Below are 23,014 nucleotides of genomic sequence, written 5' to 3' on the forward strand. Positions count from 1 at the left end.
AATACTTAAAAAATTAAAATAAAGTTCATAAAGATTAATTAAAATGAATAATGCTTATCAAGTACTAACAACATTATTATTATTTTGATTAAATAAGATTTTAACTACTTTGTTAGAAAGTATTAAAGCTTAATAAAGTTTTAAAATAATGAACTTATCTAAACTAGATTGATTTTAAAAAAATAATTAAAATTAGTTTAAAGTATTCTATTTCTTCGAAATTGTTAAACTGATCTAAATATTTGACACCCTATGTAGTATAAAACTATCACAAAAATGTAGTAATATAATGCATAATTAATAAACTTTACTAACCTAATTAGTGGGTGCAAACTAAACAACTTACTGTGCTTAATCATTTAAAATGAGGTGAAAATGTGCTTATTAATACAATATTTTACTTTAAGCATTAAATTTAAATTTGATATTTAAGTATAAAATGCAAGTCATAGTCATTAAAAAGCATACATTTCTTTAAATTTTCGGTAGCTACGTCACAATTCAAATTACCCACATTAGAATGTATTTTAACTCAAATCTCTTCCACTACTAATAACCACAACTTTATTTAAACAATGTTTGTATTGAAAATTTACAAGAAGAAAAAAAGAAGCCTACATCTAGGTTCTTCTTATTAATACTATTTTTTGATAGTTTTATTATTATTTTGATTTCGATTACTATTTTAAATATTTTTGACCTAAATTACTAAGCACAAACTTAACCAATATTTAAACTTTACCATACATTCAACCTTATGATTTTTTTTTTGGTTCATAAGTAGAGATTTGTTTTGTTTAATTGTTTAAATACTATTTTCCATGATTGTTAAATATATCTTTTTAGATTTTATATAAGTACTGACGAGGTCTTTGACCGAAACTTAGTTTACTAGTTGGTGTCTTGAAAGAATAAACTATATTATTTCTCCACTAGAACTTGAGATCTTTGACTTTTTTTTCAAAAACTTAAAACATAAAATACAAAATGCAGTGAAAACTTTTATTTAATGGAAAGTTACATATAAGTTAATTGTTCAACAAAATACTTAGTATGATTGAAACTAATATTTTAGTTTATTACTGTACAAAGCATAATTTTGCATTGGAAACTACCAAAATAAGCATTAACAAAAATTATTTAATAAATATCAATTTAATGATTTTTAAATCCAAAAAGAACCAAAGATAGAACAGTATTCCTAGAATTTGACAAGTTAACACTTACAGATGTAGAAAAAAACCCTGATGTTTCTACTGTGAAGAAATACTCACAAAATACAATCTTAATTCTTAACTTGTTATGTTTAAGCGGAAAGTATGTATAACACTTTTTTATCAGGGGTTTAAAATGGAATAGTTCAAAATACAAAACTTTAACCAAAAAAAAATCAATTTAAAATATTCATTTAGTGTGCCAGATCAACATGCTCTCGGGCACAGAATTACCTTTCGAAGGTCGCATCCCATTAAAAATAAAAGTATGCTCGCGGGCCGCATATTTACTCTTGTAGGGCCGCAATTGGCCTGTGGGCCACGTGTTGCCGACCTCCGCTCTAAGCTCTAATAACAATCAAGATTTTTAAAAATAAGTAGTCTAATTAAAGGTTTCTTTAAACTTTTATATTTTTTCAAGTGTTATATTAAATAACGTTTACGTTATTTGTTTTTAAATAAGGTAGTTTTACTTATATAAAGTTTTTAGCTTATCACAGGTATAGCGAAAAATAAAGCAGTTAAAAAAAGCTATGTTTATTGATAATAGAGATATTTTATTGATATAAAAACACAAACATTTATTTTTGAATACTCAACTAAATACTGAAGATGTATACCAATATACTAGCTATGACTTATTTGAAACATATTATTCAGTAGTAAAGTCTTAAAACTTAAAATTTATTTTTATATATATTGTTTTGTTTTATGTTTTATAATAAAAAAAAAACATTTTTAGACAAAAGAAACAAAATTATTAAAGTTAACCATATACGATGAAACTTTCACAAAAGTATTACGGACGTATCTTAGTTGCTTGCGGATTCATCATAAATTTTGTCACTCTTGGTACTAGCAAGTAAGTGATTTTTTTTACTTAAGATTAAAGTAATTTTGTTCAAAATTTGAAAGTATGTATTAGTTTTACAACAAATTAGTTTTACTTCTATTCATCAAGAGTCTAGACTTTTAAAAAAAATTTCTGAGTTTCACTATTATACTTATGCATAAAAATATATATACATGTACTAAAACTGACAATAAGTTTAAGTTACTAAATTTCCATAGCTAAACGTTTGGTTTATTTATTTAACTTAATAATATATTTATTTTAACAAACTTATAATGGTCTATTGAAACTATTTCAGAGTACAGTCAGTGTATGTTCAAGAAATAATTAAGAATTTTCAAACTTCAAATACAAAAGCATCGCTTGTAATGTCGCTTACTTTGTTAGGAATGTCTTTTTCTGGTTTGTGTTTAATAAATCTACTTAGACTTTCTTACTAAGTTTTATTTGGTTTATACAGATATTGTTTATTCTAAGACATACTTTTAACTACATTGCTCAATAAACTGTTAAAATAAATTTAACTTGAGTGACATTATAAACACTTTTGAACTTTTTTAAGTTTTTATTTTATTTAATTTTAAGCTTAAAATGTCTAACCAGCTGCTGATTTTTAGGCGTTTGATAACAAAAGCTATAAAGTTTTATTAATTATTTTCGTAGGTTTGCTGTCGATACCAATTTTCAACAAGTTCGGGATTCGCGCCACCGTTATGACGTCATCTGTGATACTGACGTCATCAACCGTCGCTTCATCATTCGCACCAACGATCGAATTATTTTCAGTTTTGTTCGGATTTGTTGTGGGTGAGTTGTTCCAAAACTGTTTTGAATGAATATTATTCCTCGCTTATTTTAAACTTGAAAGATATTAAGACTGTGTATAGCATAAGAGAAATTATAGCAATTGTTTAATTGTAACGCTTCTAATCTGTTTCTAGCTAATTTCTCCCTAACGTGTTTAATAATTTAGTATTAAGTAGTTAACTAAAGTTATTTTATATATTCATAACAACTTGCAGAAATTAGTTTATATCACATTTACCAAACACTTTATAAAGATAACTGACTGGCATTATAATATCTATTATTAATAAATTTTTTCAGAAACTAAATTCAATAGTAGTTGTTTATTATACTAGATTTAATAAAAAATATTAAAAATGTTTTTCAAGGAGCTGGATTTGGAATTTGTTATATTTCTGTACCAGTTTTAATTGGGAAACATTTTACAAAAAGAAGAAGTATTGCTACAAACATTTCTAGCATTGGTAAGAATAAATATACTCAAAATTTTTTTTTTACTTTTTTTAAACATAACGAAAAACTTTAACCAAAAAGTGTTTTAATTAAGCAAGTTATTTGTTTTATTCTTTATCATTTTAAAGAAAATCATTTTATTCAGTTTTTGTATGTTCAAACAAAGTTTTCAAAACAAGTTTAATAAAATAAAAAGTTGTTTTTTGATTCTAACTTAACTCAAAACTAAGTTTATTTTAGATTTTATAATTGTTAAACTTGATGTTAATTACGGACACAAAAATGAATCTTTTTTGTTTTTTATTCAGGTTCGTCATTAGGCACTCTCGTAATGTCGCCTGCGGTGACAATTTTACTTGAAAGAATTGACTTCAGAAGTTTCGTGCTCGTCATGTCGGCGGTAAATTTGTCTTTGTTTTTTGTCGGCTGCTTGATGAAACCTCAGAGTGAAAACAAAAATGCAAGTAACAATAAAAGAACATCAGCAGACGAAGTTAACGAATGTTTAAACAACAATTATGTTACATTTAATAAAGAAAATGTGACGCATGAAAGCTTTAAAGTCTCAAAAGAAAATACGACTAACAACCGTGATGAAGTCATGAGAGAACTTCCAATAGATAAAAGTACAGAAACAAACAAAAGGTAATTAGATTATTTTTACTTAATTTAAAAACTTTTAAATTCAACATTAAAAATCTTTAAACAACGTTTAAAAATTAAGTTAAAAAAAAATTACTTTATTTAGTTTAAACAGATATGTGCAAATCTATAAATAAATCTCCTTATAGTATCTCAAAAATTGGGTTGAACTTTTTATGCTGTTCGTAAAATAAACTAAACAAAATTCTCAGAAAATCTTATAAAAAACAGAGCTGCTTCCAAAACATTTAATAAAAGATTCAGCATCTCTTCCAAACTTCGACAACTTTTGACAAACAAAGTATTTTGGGTTTTCGTTTTAGGGACTTCTCTTCAATTCGGATCTAACACGATAAGCACCTTGTTTATTCACTCGTTTGCGACTACACAGGTTTATATGCGTACTTATTTTGATTAGTTAGAAATACATATTATTGGTTAAAATTATTATTTTTTTAAAGTTTTAAATAGTACGCAAATATATATTGTATAGTATTAATGATTATAAAAGCGGTTATATTTACCCCCAAAATGACGTAAGAAACCTTCTAAGCTTCTATAAACAACTTTAAACACTATAATGTTTGATTAAAAAAATTTTTTTTTTATTTACAACTGCATAGATAAAAAATATTAGTAGAAATTTTGTTGAAAGAGTAAAAGGCAGTTTTAAGAAGAATTAAAATAATTATCTATTTTTACTCACAAAGATTATTTTAAGTAAAATTTTCTCTAAAGTATTTTTCTTACTATATACATTTATTGCAAATATTTAAACAGCTTCAAATAACTAGTTTCAACGCATCTTTGATATTATCCACACAAATGATAGTTGAAATTATTTCAAAAGTAATATACGGATTTCTTGGTGATTTAAAAAGGTTAGTTGTAAAAGTTTTATTATCATTATAGTTTATTATCATTACTAAGTATTATCAAGATAAATATTTAAAAAAAGTTACATGTTTTTGATTGGAAAGCGTTTAACTTTTATTCAAACTGGATTATTACCAAAATAAAAACTTTTACCGATTTAAAAATAAACAGTTTATAATTAATTTAATATGCTGAAATATATTAACAATTTTAAACAAATATGCACAGAATAGACAGACTTTACTTGCTTTCATTTTCATATTTTCTGCAACTACTTGTCAGCATGATAACTCCATTTGCTACAAATTTCTTCAACTTGATGGTTTTGCGTGGCTTTCTTGGATTTTTTGAGGTAAAATCAAAATGATGTTTATATTTATATAATTCTTTGTTAGAAAAATTAGCTTTAATAACCCATAATACCTGTGTATTAAAAAATAGCTGTTTTGCTGAAACTTGAGACTATTTAAATCTAAAACTGATTTTTTTTTTACTTTTTAAATACAAGAAAGAAAAAAAAATTAAGTTATTTCAAGCTAACTGTTTTATATCATCTAGATTTAAATAGGTTTTTACCTATAGTTACCATGTATAGTTAAACTTATACTATACAAACAAACACAATTTTAATATCTACATACTTTAAACCCAAGTACCGCTTAAAAAACCACAACACTCACGTGCAGGGGTCGAACGGGGGATTGTCAACAATTATATACGCTGACATCGTCGGAATTGAAAACTACGCTTCTTCGTTTGGTATAAGCCTGACTTTGAAAGGAATCGTTGGTTTGATTGCGCCTCTTTGCGCAGGTAATAGTTTGTAAATTCAGCTAAACTAATATAAATTAAAGAAGTTTTATTATACAATAAACTTGAAAATAATAAAAGTTTTTATAAACATATCAAACAAAACAGCAGGCAAACAGTTCGTTGAATTAAAGTTAAATCTGTTTAACAGGCAATCTAGTTGATTTCATGGGGAAGGATTATAAAAGCGCCTTATGGATGAGTTCTGTTTTAATGTTGTTCAGCAGTTTGTTTGCATTAACAGCTGTAAGTTTTTTTTATGTTAGTACTATTTTAACTTGTTAATCCAACAAGTAATGAAACTGGTTTGAAAAACTATATAAAAAAACTGTCTCAATTCTTTTACAAAAACGAAAAACAAAATATACAAGAATCTTTCGTTTTTTATAATAATATTTTCAATGCTTATTCTAATTGAATCTTTGTAAGATTTTTGTTTTTGTAAAAGAAATGAGACAGTTTTTGTAAAAGAATCGAAACAGTTATTGCATATGGTTTTTTAAACCAGCTTCATTACCTGTAGATTACAGTTTTCAAAACAGTCCAATCTAAATTATAAAAAAGGCAGACTACCTCCAAATAATTCCACTTATGAATAAAGATTGCATTGTGTTATAATTTACAAGCACATGAGTTTAATAAAAATATCGTGAAATACGATTGTATAGTCATTGTAATTATTACGTAAGGTAAAGTAAATGTAAAAAATTAAATTATTTTTTGTATATAAAATTTATATAGAACACTAATTTTAAGTTGCTAACAAAAAAATCTGTAGCATGGGTTATAAAAAAAAAGCATTTTAATATTTAGGCAAAATCGTTCGTCAGAGAAAAAGTCAAAGAATGCATAAATGATGTGGAAAGTAATTCAAATAGGTTAGACAAAGAATCTGTATAAGCCTTTATAGTTTTTAATGTGTTAGACTGCTTTATACAACAAAATAGTGCCATGTTTTTTGTCGAGATTTTTTTTATAACGAAATTTTGTTTAATGGATTTCTTTATGAGTAGGTTTTAAAGAGCTGCTCAAATGATTAGAAAAATTCATTTTATAGTTACTGTTTATCTTTGTTATTTTTATACAACTTTTAAGATTTTGACTCAAGATATTTAGTATTTACTTTAAAATGTTTATGTATACGTAGTTTTTGTAATTTTACTCAAACAAATAATTGAAGATTTCATTTGTTGCATCTATAAAGGTTAAAATATCAAAAAATACCTTATTGTTGATCAAAACTTTACGTTGTATTTTTTGTTCAATTTCAAAATTGGATTTCTTTTTCTTTTGTGAATTTTAATGTTGGCTGCTATATTTATTTGTTTTTATTGTTTTTCTCAAAAGTTGCTTCTGTAGGTTAGGATTAGATTTTATTTTTTTAAGTTTTGTAAACTACATTTTAGTACAGTTATTTTAGTGCTTTTATGAGTTAAACCAATTAATTCCCCTTAATCATATTCATAATGTGTTTTCAATAAATAAAAATAATTTTTTGCTGAAAATTTGTATTTCTTTAAATCATTTAATGCAAAACCATCGATGAACCACTAATTTAAAAGCATTTTAAAGATTAGCGGATCGTTACAGCAAAACTTAAAGCTCATAAATTTTTCAAAACAGACTGTTAAATGTCGTAGAACAAAAAGATAGTTTTAGAGCTATCGTTTTATTAAAGTATTTTCAATGCAAAAAGGCTTACATATATAAAAATAAAAGTTTTAAATTAAATCTTTACGCTAACTCAAATGTTTTTAGTACAATGCACTACCGATATATGTTAGGTTGAAATTATAGAACCTAAGTTTATAATGATAGAAGACAGTAGCTTATTGTTTTTTTTTTCAAAAAAAACTTTTACACTTTGTTTACATGGTTAGATGTTAGATTTTGGGTATTAGTTTTTTGTTTATGTTATAAAATAGAAAAGTACGTATTGAAATGATTTTTATAATTAAGCATAATTCAGTCTCTATACAGCTTAATTAAAGTAAATCAAATTTTTCAAGGTAATATAATCGTTTGGACTAAAATTAACAAAATAGTACAATAACTACAATAATAAAAAAAGGTTTAAATTTTAAAACACGAAACTAACGTTTTAATTTTAACTAAAACGTTAGATAAAACTTGCATAAAATACCTAAATTTTGAAAAAAACTTATACTTCATTATTTAATAGAAAAATAATGTTTTGAATATATTGTAAGTATTAAGCCTCATTTATCAAATAAAATTAACATAAAATTAGGGTGATCTCTTGTTTTTATACACACAATTTTAATAAAAAATTATTAAATGTTATATAAATGTTAGATTTAGAAATAGTAGCCACACTATTTTTCTAACATTACCTTTCAAGTAAACAGTATATTATTCAGTATTTTTACTTCTGGAATTATAGCATTTTGCTACAGAACTTTTAGATTGTTTTTTTTAATTTAAATTTTTTTTAAAAAGTTTAGAACTGCTAACAGTTGTTTGAATTTAAGAACGATTTGAACAATTAATGTTCACTTTATTAAACTTATGTTTGTTACTCATTGGTCTATTTATTGAAGAAACTTTTCAAACAAAAAATGATACCTCTAAAAATGTTCTTAATCATGGTTCCTTAACTTTTTTCAAAAGGCCCATTTTAAAGAAAGTGAAAAAGCTTTCTTTAAAATTACCCTGGTTAAGTTTCCTATGCTCGAGTTGCCCCTGCTTGAGTTGCCCCTTTTTATGCAACAACATGATAACATAACTTTTTTTTTTCTTAAGGTAACATAAAAAATTAAATCATTTTAAAGCTCATTTCCTAAACTTTAAGATAAAAATATTTTAGTGTAGTTCGGGGTCGTACAGCTGAAGCAGGGCCCCATTTAAAACAGGGTGTTTAAAAGCTTAAACTCTAAAACTGAAACTTCTAACTGAAATGATGAAGTTAACTCAAGCGAAAAGTGGTGCTTCGAGTGAAACGGTGAAACAGATGAAGGGATAGTTGAAAATTTTTGTAATTTTATAAATACACAATACTGGCAACTTTGTCCTTTGCATTATGGGAAGCGCGCTGCATTAAGCAAAACTAAGCTTATATGCAGAAATTATTCGAGGGAGTTGGCTTTTCTCTTGGGGATAATTGTCATTTTCTCGGAAACTTCCTATACTTTATCTGAGTACTTGTGTAAAACACTTTTCAAGGCTGGAAAATGTAATTTATTTATAGAAACGGTAAATATGACATACTCGAAAGAATATACATTTATTAAAAGGACAGGTGGAGGACACTGTCCTTACACGGTCATCAGTAAAATAATTAACCACAAATCAATAATTCACAAACAGTTCTTTAATTTTATTAGAAAAGATACTGATAAAAAGGTATAAGAACATATTTTACCAAATAGAAAATAAGTTTAAGAAAAACAACAGTAACTTATATAGGTCTAATAAAAATTTATAAAACTCCAGATAACTATCCGAAGAATTAGTTGAAATAAGCACATTTTAATTTAATCTTAACTATTTAAACAATAATTTTAATTTTTTTTTGTTAATAAAATATTAGTGTTCTTTTTTAACTTATTTAGAAAAAAACGTTCTACTAGTATACAAGTAATCAAGCGGTTTGAACGTAATTTCCAGGGAAAAGCCCCTCACCCGCAACCGACACGCCTTCATACCACCCGTCGTCATTCTTCCGGGTGACAAAGACAATTTCGCCCATCTTCAACTCCATTTCGTCCGCTTGGTGGGGCTGGTAATCGTATATCGCCACCATCCTTTCCAAGTAGCTCTCTGGCGCCCAATCCTCCTCAGTGGTCAGTTCCGCGGGTGAAGGAGGAGGAGGGAGAACGAAATCATCCGGGGAACCACCGTTCATGACGGGGGGCGGAGGAAGGTCCGTTGTGACGTCATTGCGGTTGCCGTTAACGACGGAAACGCTGTCGCCGACGTCGAAATCCGAGGGAACAGGAGAATGCGTGCAAGAACTTGCGTTTTCGAAGTGTCCGATGTCGAACAAGTCGCGGGGCTTTCCGTTTGGGCCGCGAAAAATGTTGGGATGACAACCAGCGCTGCCACCAAGCGACCCGAACGCGGAAGTCTGGTCCGAGTCCGACGGTTTTGGTCTGAATGTCCCCGAAGACGCCTTGGAAACCACGGATCCGTCGATGGAGGCGCTGTTGCGGTGGTTCTTCCTGGTCGTTTCAAAGTCGGGTTGCTCCGGAACGACGACTCCCCTGCCGATGTGGTCCAGTTGGGAGAAATCAATCTTTTTCCGCACGTACTTTGTGACCTTCTTCGTTCCATGAATCTTCTCGTGGGTCTTCATCCTGGGTGGCGCCACCTTCTCCCTAGCAACCGTCCTCAACGTTGACGCGTCCTTCATTCGCACCTTCATGTTGGCTTCCATGGCAACGGCATCCACGGACCGCTTGAGCCTGGACGCTTTTTCTTCCTGGATGTCCAGCACAGTGCTGAGCTTGGACGCCATTGAGTGGACCTAAAATAGTGTAAATAAAAAAAGTTAAAACAAATAAATAAAACAGAAAATCTATATACATATAATGTATAATAAAATACCTGGAAGGCCACGGCGGCCAGCGCTCGGTTCGTGAGCTCCTTGGTCTCTTCAACCACCTCCTGCTTGGATTTGCTGGAGTTTTTGTAGTTGTCCACGCAGTAATCCGCCACCTGGGAGAGACGTTCCCGGGTGTCCAGGAGTCCTTCTCTCATTTCAGGTATTTCCTTGTTGATCAGCGATTCCATGCCGTCCATTTTTATATTGTCATTCTGGAAGGATGTTTTTGGATAATTAGTTTTAATTTCGTATAACTTATGTAGGTACATTTATTTTTTCTTAAAACACATATTAAAGGCATAAAACCATAGACAAAATTAACTTTTATTTTATTTTTCCTTAACATTAAAAAATGAATTTATGACCTTTTCGATCCACTTATTGTAGATTGTAGGTTATTAAAATAAAGCAATTAAAAAGTGCCTTTTAAAACTATCATTCTGTTTTAAATTTAACAAATTAATATTTTTTTTCATATAGCTTAAAATTATTACATTACAGCAAAAAATAAAACAACCCTTCAGAACTTGAAATAAAGTATAAAATTATTTGTTTTATTTTTATTCTAGTGACTATTATTGATATAAGTTATAATAGAAATTGTAATTGTTCCAATTCAAAAAAGGCGTTTGAAACTTATTTTCAACTACTTAAAAAAGTAATTAACTAGTATATGATATTTCTAACAAAAGTACAATAAATACTCGACTTCAAATATTAAATTAGTTCGAAATTAGAATGAGCTTTCAATATAAGCATTTTAAATAAATAAACTTTAAAGCATAACTTCAAGCTTTAATTATAAATAAAACCTTTCTCATTAATACTATTTGAAAAAATGATTTGCATAATTGCTAACAACTGTTTGACGTTAAATCTAACTAACTTGAACAAATTGGAATAACTGTTAAATTTCTAATCACACAAAAAATCTTCTATATTTGATCAAAACTGACTTATTCAACATAAAATCAAATTAACTTACACTATATTACTAAAATAAACATCTTAGTAGAAATATTTTTTGTATTAATTGTTTTTGTAACCAGTATATAAGAATAATAATAGACTTTTATAAAAACCTGGAAACATAGCTAAGTTTTGATTTCACAGCATTTTGGTTTAGCACATAACAAAAAAGTAATTAAATAAAATTTATGATACAACTAAATTTACTAGAGACTTAATTATATCATTTGTTTAACAAAAAAAAGAAAAAAACAATGACTTTTGTTTTTGGCATAACTTCAATTTACACAAACTAGATTAACAATTTACACAAAATATAGACTAGATTAAAACAAAACTCAATTAAACAGTTACTAGAAACGTTAAATTTTTTAATAAAAAAACAACGAATTTCAACAAAACTAAGCATGCGTCGAGATAATATATTTGATTTCAAAATTTATTTCAGTTCAAAAATGTTGTCACTTTTGTTACTTTAGCGTAATTTACAATTCTACAGTTTTAATAATAAATGATATTGTTTTATTAAGTTAAATTATACAAACTTGTAGAGCTTTACTGATTTTAATAATAAAGTACTTAAAAATATAATTTATTAAAGGAATAAAACGGGTTTTTTCAAAAGTTTGACAAAAAATAAAGAAACAACTGCTATAACATTTTCGTTAGAAGCTTTATTTTTCAGGCTTACAAATTTAAAATCTATATGAATTTTAAGTACATAGCCAGAAATAAGTTAATGCGTAAATCTTAGCACATATTGTAATAATTTGAACAAAAACAAATAATAAAATGTTCATAACTAAAAAACAACTCTATTACGCAACAAACACTGTTTGTTGTTAACCAGTAAATTATTGATTTGTATAGCACTTCATTATTACAACAAAAAACATTATTAAGCAATAAAAACACTAGCATAATCAAACTTAACTGCTTAATTAAATATAGTATCTTAAATGATACTTAAATTAAAAAACAAAACATACGAAAAAGTAATTTAACTTATAATAGTTTACTTTATAAACGAACGTTAAGAATACAATATCTTATAACAACTTTAACTACTTATTCTAAACCTAAAATAAAAAAATCTACATTTGATTTAAAACTTTTAAATCTCAAGTCAAAACTTTGAATGAAAATTCTATAAATCAAAAAAGAATCATAAGCTGCATTAAATTACAACTCAAATTGCGGTTTTTGTACACAAAACTCAGCAGTTTTTATTGCAATGTTTTAGCTTTAGTTTTTTTATTGAAATTTGACCTATTGATTTGAAGTTAAACCTGCAAAAGAAATTGATTCTACACAGTTAAAAAATTCTAAAATTTTGTTTTAATAATTTTATTAGATTCATAAATTAAAGAACTTAGCTTGCTTTAAAATTTACTTCTAGCAAAAAAAAAACTACTATTCTAAAAACAGGCTGTTTCACTTGTAAACAGTTACTAGTATAACTATTTATTAAAAAAATTAATTAAATTTTCTTTTCCACGTTTTATAGACTTTCAAAACTCTAAACAATGCTCATAGCTTGGCAAAATAGTAGTTTAACTTAATTAAATTGACTTATAGAGCTTAATTAGTTAAAAAATCTAGTTATTATAACAAGGAAGCTTATAAACAAAACTAAATGATTTACAAATACTGCAAAAATACAACTTAAATTAACTTTACTTGTTTGAAGTACCAAAAGAAATAAATTATAATGCTATTACGTTTTGTAAAGTAGTTTAAACTTTTATTTGGTCACATGGTAAATGCCTTATGATTTTGTTAAACTGAAAACAAACTTTAATAGTGAGATTTTAGCTTCATAAAATACTTTGTATCCTTAAAGCTTTAATACAAAAACTATTTCAAGCTATATAACAAGTAATTTCTAATGTAAACTTAATTAAGTTTATTATAAAAATAATAAATTCAAAAATAACCATGAAAAACTTTTATTTGATACACTATCATAAATGAAAAATAAAGGTAGATCAGTTTTATAGAAAAGAATAAAGTACTTGGAAAAACGTGTAATAAGCTAAGCAAAGTAAAATTATCAATTTACTGTATCCAAAAAACTTAAGCACAATAAACAATATTTGTACCTTTTCATTAAAAAGTTTTAAACTTAAGGTATTTAAAAAACAATCATTAACATTTGTATATAAAACATTAAATAAAAAACAGTTAAATATTTGATTCAATACAGTTTTTTTAGTTTAAGAAGTTCTTCAAGCATATAGAAAACTTACAGCTAATAAGTAAACGTTAATAAATTTATATAACTGACCTACTTATATAAAAAATATAACTATATTTATTTAACTGAATTAATTTTAACTGAAACTGCTTGGAACGGCTTTTAAATACTTAATCTAAAATGATAAATTAGTGAAAAAAGTCTATAGTTGTTTTGTGTAGCTTACTGCTGCAATCATCAGCTATTCAAATTGGAAATAACTACAAAATGTACATTGTATTAATAAACAAGTTCCACAAAATAACAATAAAGCATTATTACGTATTTTAAAATTTAGTTTAATGACGATGTTAGTGCAAACATTCAACTTCAATTGAATTAAACAATTCATAAACTTTATTTTTAATACATATTTATTTAAACTTTTATTCAACATTTTTGTTTATCGTATAAAAATTCATTCTCACGAGTTAACATGATATTGTTTATTTTTCTATATTTAACAATTTTAAACTTTAATGAATGAAATTTAATGTTGTTAATTAGTTATGATATAAATTAAGCCATTTTGTAAAATTATAGTGCATAATAAACATTTCACTTTAAATATTTGCTACTTGTTTAAATTGAAAAAAAAAGTTTTTCCATTTTTTTTTCTTTTCATTTTGGTACATTCAAACTAAATTTTTGATTTACCTTTTAGGTTAAATAAGACAAAAATTAAAGTTCCGCACAAAACACAGTTTGTATTTTTTACAAATACTTCCTTTATACCCTAGCAAAATGCTTTTGGAAGTTAACAAAGTAGAACAAACTTTGAGTTTATAACTATAACTAAATAATAATAAACTATTGGCAATTGATAGAAATCTATGTTTAAACAAATCAACAACAGAAATAAAAAATGATACTTAGAACCTACTAAGTAGACTACTAAAATAAACCTTTTAGGTGTAAAATTACTAAACATTATTAAATATTAAATCATTAATTATAAATTCTATTAAAAAGTCAGGTTGTATTAAGATATTCGTTTCAAAAACAATGTTTTAACAAATTTTGCACTTTTACAATATTTTGCGGGTTTTATTTTCAAACTAAATACTAGCTATACTAAAAGTTCCCATACTTAAAATAGTAAAAAATAGCCTGGTTGACCAAAAACTAGCCAAAGCCAGACTAAGCTAATGAAAAGCTTTTAAATAAAAGTAATAAAAAAATACAGGTAGTAAAATTTTATACTTAAAAATCAAAACTAAAGGAATTAAACCTATTGATAAAATAAAAATTAAAAATTTTGAGTTATGAACTTTAGCATTATTTTTAGGAATAAAGTCAATACTAGCCTGCGTTTTTCAAAAATATAAACTTCAAACAAGTTGAAAAAAATAACAAAATACACTTTAAACTAGCCTGAATTGACCAAAAAATGTTTAAAAATTCCATTCTGACGTAAATAGCCTGACTGCTGGCGTCAACCCTGTAAATTTAAACTTGAAAATTAAACAAAGCATAAAATTATAAATCACATCTGTTTTCAATAGACTGTACTTAAGCTTATATTTAGGTTTCGTATAAGTAGAGCTTTAGTGGTGTTTTTAAAACAAGATTTAAAAGAAAAACAGATCAAGGGTTCCTCTAGCCTTTCAAAATGGGGAACTTTTTTACTTTTACTTCATTAATTTTTTTTTTCTTAAGTAGTATTAGACAAAATTTTTGAGTAAATGAACTGAAATGCTTTAATTATGCTTCAACATTTCTAAAATATAATCTAAACAAAATCTATTTTTTCATAAAGTTATTATTTTAAGTGGCCTTTCCTTTTAGTTTAGTTAGAACTACTTTTTCAAAAGGAAGGTTTAGATAGGAAATGGTTTTAAAATCTTCAACTGACTCATACAAAATGATAACTAAGTCTCTAAGTAAAAAGCTAGTATTTTATTTAAAAAAGCATAATTAAATTACTATTAGTTGTTAAAAAAACCAAATGTTAGCTATAGAAAGTTTAATTGTATTATTATAAAGTCCTCTATTTTTTTTCTCTAAAAGTTAAATTATAATTATTTCATGATTAAAAATGATCTTTAATTAAATACATTACAACAAAATACAATTCATAAGATTTAGAGAGTCATATAAAAAGTAATTTAACAAAAAACCAAGTAAAAAAATTAAATGATAATTTTTTTTTTTAATTATTGGTTAAATAATCTTTTATGTTGAAATTTCACTGTACTAATGTAATTTTTGAATGATTGAAATGACATTGTCAGTATTTAGTGAACTATAAAAATTCAAAGTTTAAAAAAAAATATTAATAAACAATTTTATTATGGAAATTTCATGATAAAAAAATTGTAGATTTCATTCAACATAACTTAATTTTCAATTGCTATATAAACAAGGTTATAAAAGCTTGCTTCACATAGATTTAATATTTACAAGCAACTAAGTGAATTTTTACTCTATTATTAAATACTTAATATTTTTTAAGTAAATTTATTCTTTCTACTTTGAAAAACAAAAAAAAAATCATTCACTACTTATGTATACATCTCAACTGTAAACTTTATTTCAGCAGCTTAATAAAAAGTTTCCTTCTAAAAACTGATTCTTTTAAAACATATATTCTTTATGACATAACTATTACATTTTAATTTTAAAACGTTTTAGCTGATCTCAAGTGATGCAAATGTAAATGCTAGTTTCTTTTTATTTTATCTTCGTATAAATTCAACAATCATTTTTAAAGAATTTAACAAAAAAGTACAACCAAATCTATTAAAAATGTAATATTTAAATTCAAAAACGTTTTTGGTAAAAGACCTGAGTTTTATCTTTTTATTCAGGTCACAAAGGACACAGGAAACAAGTCGAATCACGCTTCTGGAATAGATGATAAATAAAACTAAAGATTGTAAATTTGTTACATAACATTTTAAGTACATAAATGGTTAATAAAACATCTTTTGCCAAAGAAGTTTTCTTAAAGACAACCAAAAAGCAACTTTAAAGCATGTGATATTTAACATATATGCAGATAATCTATACAAAATAACTAAAAAAAATCTGATGAACAACTTTATAGCAATTGTGCTAATCATAGTAGAAACTAAAAGTTATCTTTGTGATAGCAAGTTTTATAACTTTGCTAACAAAAAATTGATTTATTAATCAAAATCTATAAAAAAGAAGGGAAAATAACATCTTCACCAACTGTAAAAATATTTATTTTTTTTAAACCATAAAAATGAATAAAATTCAATAATATTACAGAATCTGGGTTTGAAAAATAAGTAGTTAGACATTATTTCTGTTAGAATAATCAAAATATTTTACAGTTTTAGTTTTGACCTTATCATAAGTCCTTTTGTTTTTGAAACCACACTAAAAAGCACATAATATAATATAAATTTATTTTGCTTTACTTTTTTTCATAACTTATAGGTTTAAATACTTGCTAAATTTAAAAGTATACTTTTTGAAATTTTTAATGTATTAGTGATAATTGTCAAAAACTGTTAGCAAGACTTATGAAAAAATATTTAAATAGTAGTATAAAAAGTTTTCTTTTTTATTAAATTTAAGAATAAAAGAACATTTTCACCAGGGTCGTGTTTTAGCTGTTTTTTGGAGCCTGTGTAACCCCTGAATAAATAAATAAAAAACTTTGGTTTTACTTTTAACCGTTGTACAACATAGTAAAAATAGTATAAACTTTGTATTTTTTTGCCAAAGTTGTAAATTATGAAAGTTAAACTAATGACATATATATATTAAAAAAACTTCATTGCTTCATTGTGCTCTACTAGCTGTTAGCTGAAAAAAGTTTTAAATAAAAGTCTAGTTGTGATGTTATAGTCACAAATTTTATTTAAAAGGTTATTTGTAAAAGGATATTTTATGCTAACTTACTTAAAACTTTCAATTGAAAGGGCTTATCTAATAAAAATAATGATAAGTGTATGTATTGTTTTTGAACTAGAAACTAAATTTTGCTTCAATAACTACACTTTAGTTGCTTGTAAAATTATGTTTTTATAAAGAAAACTATAACTACTTTTAAGTAAATAACAGTTGAAAATTAAGTCTACTAAAGTAGCTTCTTATAGTTTACTATGATACTATTATAATAATATTATACAACTATGTGCAACTTTTTTAGTTTCAACCTTTACATTTTACTAAATTCTGACCGTATCATTTCAACTAATCGACCACGACATTAATATAAAAAAGAAAAATGTGAACGCTCACAACTACGTTCAATGGGTTGGTGTAGAGAAAGACCTTTTGGTAATCGAGCCTCACACCATAAATTTTGCAAATAACTTTGATAAATTTTAATTACAACAGTAAAAAAATGTAATTTTAAGAAAAAAAAGAGTCATTATTTTAATTTAAATAAAAAAAAGAAATTAATTCTAAAAGAAAAGAAAAGCTTCATGCACTGTTTTTAAACCATTTATGCCAATATTAGATATGCAAGTTATAGTCTACTATGGGCAGCACACCGTCTCCTAAAAAGTTCGATTTCTATGATCATGTACGTTCACAGTTTTCTTGTTGCGCTTTCTACAGGAGCAACCAAGAAAATTTAATAAAACGATTAATTAAAAAAATAAGAAGTGCTAAAACTACTATAAATTACGTGTCTATTTCCTTTTAATATATGAACCGAAACATGATTACAAGCATAAACTGTAGAGCATACCTTATTTTAATAAAATCAGTAGATCTCTGTGCTTTTAAGCACATCAAAAAACTGTTTAGTATTTTCTTATGCTCTTTATATATGTAAGTTACTCAGTTACAATAACTAGTTTTCACATTAATAACTGACAGACACATATAAGAGAATAGTGAAGTTTGAAATTTTCTCTAAACTAGCACTTAACTTAAAACTTTTATGTTACTTCATAACACAAAAAAAAATTAAAGATGCTATGGATAAAGCAACTAGAAAGTTTTAAGCATTTTAATAGGTAATAATTAAAATTTGAAAGTTTTACATTTGAAAATAAAAACAAAACTACTTTTTTTAAACCAAATCAAAGTCGTAAATTTGATTGACCCACATAAAAAGAGCGCAAACTTTTGTTTTGTTTTATTATGAGTTTAAGTTGTATTATATGAACATTGTATGTTTTTTGTCAGAAATGCTATATTTAAAAAAAAGACATTTTTTTATCTTCAGCAATATCACTACTTATACTAAACGAATAAAACAATTAATAGCTTAAAAACTACGATATTTAACTATATTATGTACAAAATATTATTATGGAACTAGAAATTAAAAAAAATGTTGTCTTTTGAAACTAAAGAACTTTAATTAAAATTGTTAACATTTTATTATACTTATTCAGTTTAGTAATAAGCAAGAATTCAACAAGATTGTAATTCCCAAAAACTTTAAAAGCTAAATAAAAATTTTAATAAATCTATTTTCCTTGTAAAAAGTATACAATTTTTGTTTATTTTGGATTATATTGAAGCTGTTATGCTAACGAAATGTAGCATCTAGATATGTATAAAGTTTGTTTTATTTTATTATCTTATTTCAAAAACAAATTATTTGCATTTTTTTAATACTTCACCGACATAGAAGATAATATTTTTTTAAACATTAAAAAATTCAATTGAAAAAAATTTGTAAAGAAGTAATTTTTTTTAAAATTTTTGAGATGGCGTAATGCAGGTTATTTAGTTTTTTTGAATATTTATTGATATGTACCCTAATATACGGAAAACAGTAAATCAACGAATTCTTAATTATTTAGTTTTTCATAAAAAATTGTAGGTAATTTTCACAATATAGCTTATTCTGTATAAAAATAATTATTTCAATTGAAACAACTAAAAACTATTTTTCAATCGTCTGATTTGCTGAAACTAATGTAAAAAAACCATTATGTGCCACTTTTTTCTATAGACTACAGCATCACTCATACTAACCCAATATAAAAAAAAACTAGAAAATTAGAGAAAATAACAATCCAGTTTAGCACAGTCGAAGCTAGATTATTCAATATATGTGCTTGTTGGTAAAACATTATGCAATGTAATGGGCTTGATTTTTAAAACAGTCGTAAACCTGTAAAGAAAAGTAATTTATTTACTTATTCAATTAACTTTAACTTACATGATTAGTCCTACATGATAAAGACAATACTAATGCTGTCCAGGTAATAATTAGGATTAAATTGTATAATAAAGTATGTGAGTGCTGCCTCGATTCAATAACACAAGCTGATTTCCTCGGAGATATGGAGGAAAAACATACTGACAACAGTACAAAAGCATTAAATAATATTTGACAGAGCAAAGCTTTTATTTAACGATATAGATAACGTCACGTAAATTAAGATAATGTTTTTATTTTAACTTTTTACAAATCTAACTACTCTTAATAACAAAATGACTGAGTGTTATAAAGTATTTAGTTTTTGTACTACAAGCAGTTTTAACTAATGGTGTGGTTTAGAGCAGTGCTTCTGAACCTTTTTCTAGTGGCGGAACCCTTTTCCAAAGTTCAACTTTTCCGTGGAACCCCTAATTTAATTTTACATAAAATGTTTAATATAATATTTCCTGCAAAAGCAAAAGAATTTCAGTGAAAAACGATTTTTTTAGCAAAACTATATCATTGTTAGAAATCATACCAATTGTAATAGTATTAAGCCGAGTCAAACTCAAAGTGCGCCAGAGGCAATAGGTATTTAATGATTCTATAATAAATAAACGAAAACAAACATGATTAATCGCAACGTCATAAAAATCTTTTTCTTGCATAATAAAAACAAAATTAGAGCTACAAACAACAACGAAATGAACATACACCTAATCAAGTTCACAGATTACCGTAATAAACGGGTAAGATGCTTAACGAAAAATAAATAAAAAATATTTAGTGCGAAACTTGAACTTGTCTCTTAGCAACAAGCATGACAATGCGCTGCTGGATTTCGGATAGACTGAGACGGAGACAGGCAGATAAGGTTGGAGTCAGCATACAGTTCCTTTGCTATGTTTTAATGTTTCTTACATGCAAAAAGCCGGACTCGCAAAGATGAATGATAAACGAAATTTTATTGCACGCTTTGCTAAGACGGGGTACTCTGAAATTGCACATATCCAAAAATCTAAAAGCTCCTTCCCTTTGAAACTCAATTTTAAATTTCTATATTCAGATAGTTGCAGCAATTCGTTTTCTGTATTTGTAGGAAGATTCACTTCTTCTGAAGCAATATCACACATAAAAGGATTCAAAATCCATAAATTTCCGATGCGAACATCTTCAGGAAAATAATGTTGAAACCTTATAGACAAAAGATCAAGGGGGTTGTATATTTCGTGAGAGAAGTTGAATTCTATGCATTTTTCTTGGGCCTCATCAAACCGGTGAAACATCGCAAAATTACCATTGCTAACCTTTTTCTTCCAAAAATTATTTCTATTTTTTAAAGCCTCATTCTTGTCTGTCATGGCAAAAATGGAATTTTGCTTCCCTTGCATGCTTAAGTTCAAAGCGTTCAATTCTTCGAAAATATCGGTGAGATAAGCTAGCCTGGCCAAAAAAACATTATCTTCAAAGAACTTCACTAATTCTGAGCCTTAATCTTTAAGAAAGATGAACATCTGCTTCTTTAATTCAACAAGACGAACCAGTGTCCGCCTCTTCGACAGCCAGCGATCTTCGTTGTGATAAAGAAGTCGCAGATGGTCAGCATCTAAACTTTCTTATAGGTCTTTGAGACATCCGGCCTTTGTGTCACTTTTCTTTATAAAATTAACGACGCTGAGAGAACTTCTTGTAAACAAGAAGGAAGATGTTTTGTTGCCAAAATTTCTATATGTAAAAAAAAATGTATTTATTTAGCTTCAACTGCTTTATCCTTCATTTTCCTCACTACACCATTTTTGGACCCAGTCATAGACGCTGCACCGTCAGTACAAATGCCGACACATTTATTCCACTCTAAACCCTTGCTGAGGAAATAATTTTCGATACATTTTATTACTTCAACAGAAGTTTTTTTATAAATGATAATCAAAAAAAATATCATCGAGTTATAATAATTAAACAGAAAAAGCAATTACTTAAATAACAAACTTTAAAACTTTGCTAACACACAGACATTTAAACATTTTTATCATGTAAATTTAAAAAATTGTTTCAAATTCAATTTCTGTTAAAATTTTAAAGACCTGGCTAGAACTTTTAAAAAATAGAGTATCATTTTTTATCATGTAAGTTTAAAAAAACTATTTAAAATTCAGTTTCTGTTAAAATTTTATAGGCCTGGCCAGATTTTTTTAAAAGTATAGTAGCATTTTTTAAGTAAAAAGTAAGCTTTTATACATATTAAATTTTAAATCAAGGTAATAGACATCTTTTTAAACATTTTTACAGCATTTGGAACAATATAATATACCAGAAATAAGTTTCTAAAAAAGATTTGTGATTTAGTTTTGTTGTGTAAACATTTATAATTTTTTTTGATTGCTCCTACATTGTTTGCTTTAGTGATAATATCAGTATTTTCATGACTTCACTAAAAATAGAAACTCAAAAAAATTGGGCAACCAGGACACCTATTAATAATGAATACCCATTAAAAGTCCCACCGCTAGATAGACACTAAGCAGATCAATGAATGCTATAATTATATATGTTTTCCATTTTATGTGTTCCATTGTTTTTGAAGTTATATGATTTATGTTTTTTTTCTTTCTTTTTAATTTCGAAAGGCTTTGCGGAACCCCTGAGAGGCGTCGCGGAACCCTAGGGTTCCGCGGAACCCCATTTCAGAAGCACTGGTTTAGAGTCTCTTGATTTTTTGTTAGAAGGTTGCAATTAAGTATTTAATTGTAGCTGACAATGTATAAGCTGTAGTTGGTTCTATATATACTTAAGTTATAAAATGCATGATTTTCTGATTTGTAAGTACATTAAATAACAGTTTCACACATAACTTACATACACCATGCTACAAAATACTTCGAAAAAACTCAATAATCACATTATCTGAAATTTAAAGTAAAACTAGTTAGTTGTGCTTTAAGCTATTAAAATGTTATTTTAATCTAGTTATATATATTCTGCTACCTGGAAACTTCCAAAGAGTTCAACCTTTCAATTATAAGAGCAACATTGATTAAGTAAAATTATTTCCACATTAGTAGATAACTAAGTTGTAGTAAAACTCTTTATTTACGCTTGTCTAAAAGTTACTATTATAGAAGTTAAAATGAATAAACTTAAAAAAGAAAACTTTAGTTAAAGGTCTTTTTTTGATTAACCATACTAGTTTATTTTAGTTATTATTTCTTTTTATTTGCCTACGCCTTTATCAGAATTTAATTACCACTTAAAAGCTGTTCTCATACAAAATATAGTAAAAAAGATTTAAATGCTAAAAAAGTTTTTAGACTGTAAAATTATTTACCATTTTACCATTATTATACCAAAATATGTTTTCAAGATCAAGTTTATAACAACAATTTTGCTGATGAATGCAACAGTTAAAAAAAATAAACAAAATAACATATTAACATTCAATATTTTTAAAGTGTTTAAGCTTATTATACTATAGGCTTTATTTATAATAAGCTCTAATTATTTT

General features: G+C 26.2%; 2 protein-coding genes across 2 annotated transcripts; one reads left to right on the forward strand and one right to left on the reverse strand.

Annotated features, from left to right (window-relative positions):
* The first annotated feature begins 1,993 nt into the window (after positions 1-1,993).
* Positions 1,994-6,555, forward strand: LOC145839135 (monocarboxylate transporter 7-like). The gene is made up of 10 exons (XM_082946745.1): positions 1,994-2,076; positions 2,366-2,469; positions 2,731-2,874; positions 3,636-3,972; positions 4,201-4,360; positions 4,750-4,850; positions 5,074-5,197; positions 5,532-5,658; positions 5,807-5,901; positions 6,469-6,555. Exons 1-10 carry the CDS (start codon positions 1,994-1,996, stop codon positions 6,553-6,555), a joined length of 1,362 nt encoding a protein of 453 aa, XP_082802871.1.
* Positions 6,556-9,256: 2,701 nt separating this feature from the next.
* Positions 9,257-10,416, reverse strand: LOC145839137 (abl interactor 2-like). Its single transcript, XM_082946746.1, has 2 exons — positions 10,222-10,416; positions 9,257-10,141 (listed from the first exon to the last, which is right to left on the reverse strand). Exons 1-2 carry the CDS (start codon positions 10,414-10,416, stop codon positions 9,257-9,259), a joined length of 1,080 nt encoding a protein of 359 aa, XP_082802872.1.
* Positions 10,417-23,014: the final 12,598 nt, after the last annotated feature.

The sequence above is a fragment of the Thalia democratica genome, chromosome 6 (assembly GCF_965202585.1).
Source record: "Thalia democratica chromosome 6, ktThaDemo2.hap1.1, whole genome shotgun sequence".
Lineage (NCBI taxonomy): Eukaryota > Metazoa > Chordata > Thaliacea > Salpida > Salpidae > Thalia > Thalia democratica.

Excerpts from the sequence above, each read along its gene's own strand:
- LOC145839135 (XM_082946745.1), top strand. The coding sequence starts at position 1,994 with ATGAAACTTTCACAAAAGTATTACGGACGTATCTTAGTTGCTTGCGGA. Across the intron at positions 5,198-5,531 it reads GCTTTCTTGGATTTTTTGAG|GGGTCGAACGGGGGATTGTC; the intron begins GTAAAATCAAAA and ends ACTCACGTGCAG. Across the intron at positions 5,659-5,806 it reads GATTGCGCCTCTTTGCGCAG|GCAATCTAGTTGATTTCATG; the intron begins GTAATAGTTTGT and ends TCTGTTTAACAG.
- LOC145839137 (XM_082946746.1), bottom strand. The coding sequence starts at position 10,416 with ATGGACGGCATGGAATCGCTGATCAACAAGGAAATACCTGAAATGAGA. Across the intron at positions 10,142-10,221 it reads TGGCCGCCGTGGCCTTCCAG|GTCCACTCAATGGCGTCCAA; the intron begins GTATTTTATTAT and ends ACACTATTTTAG.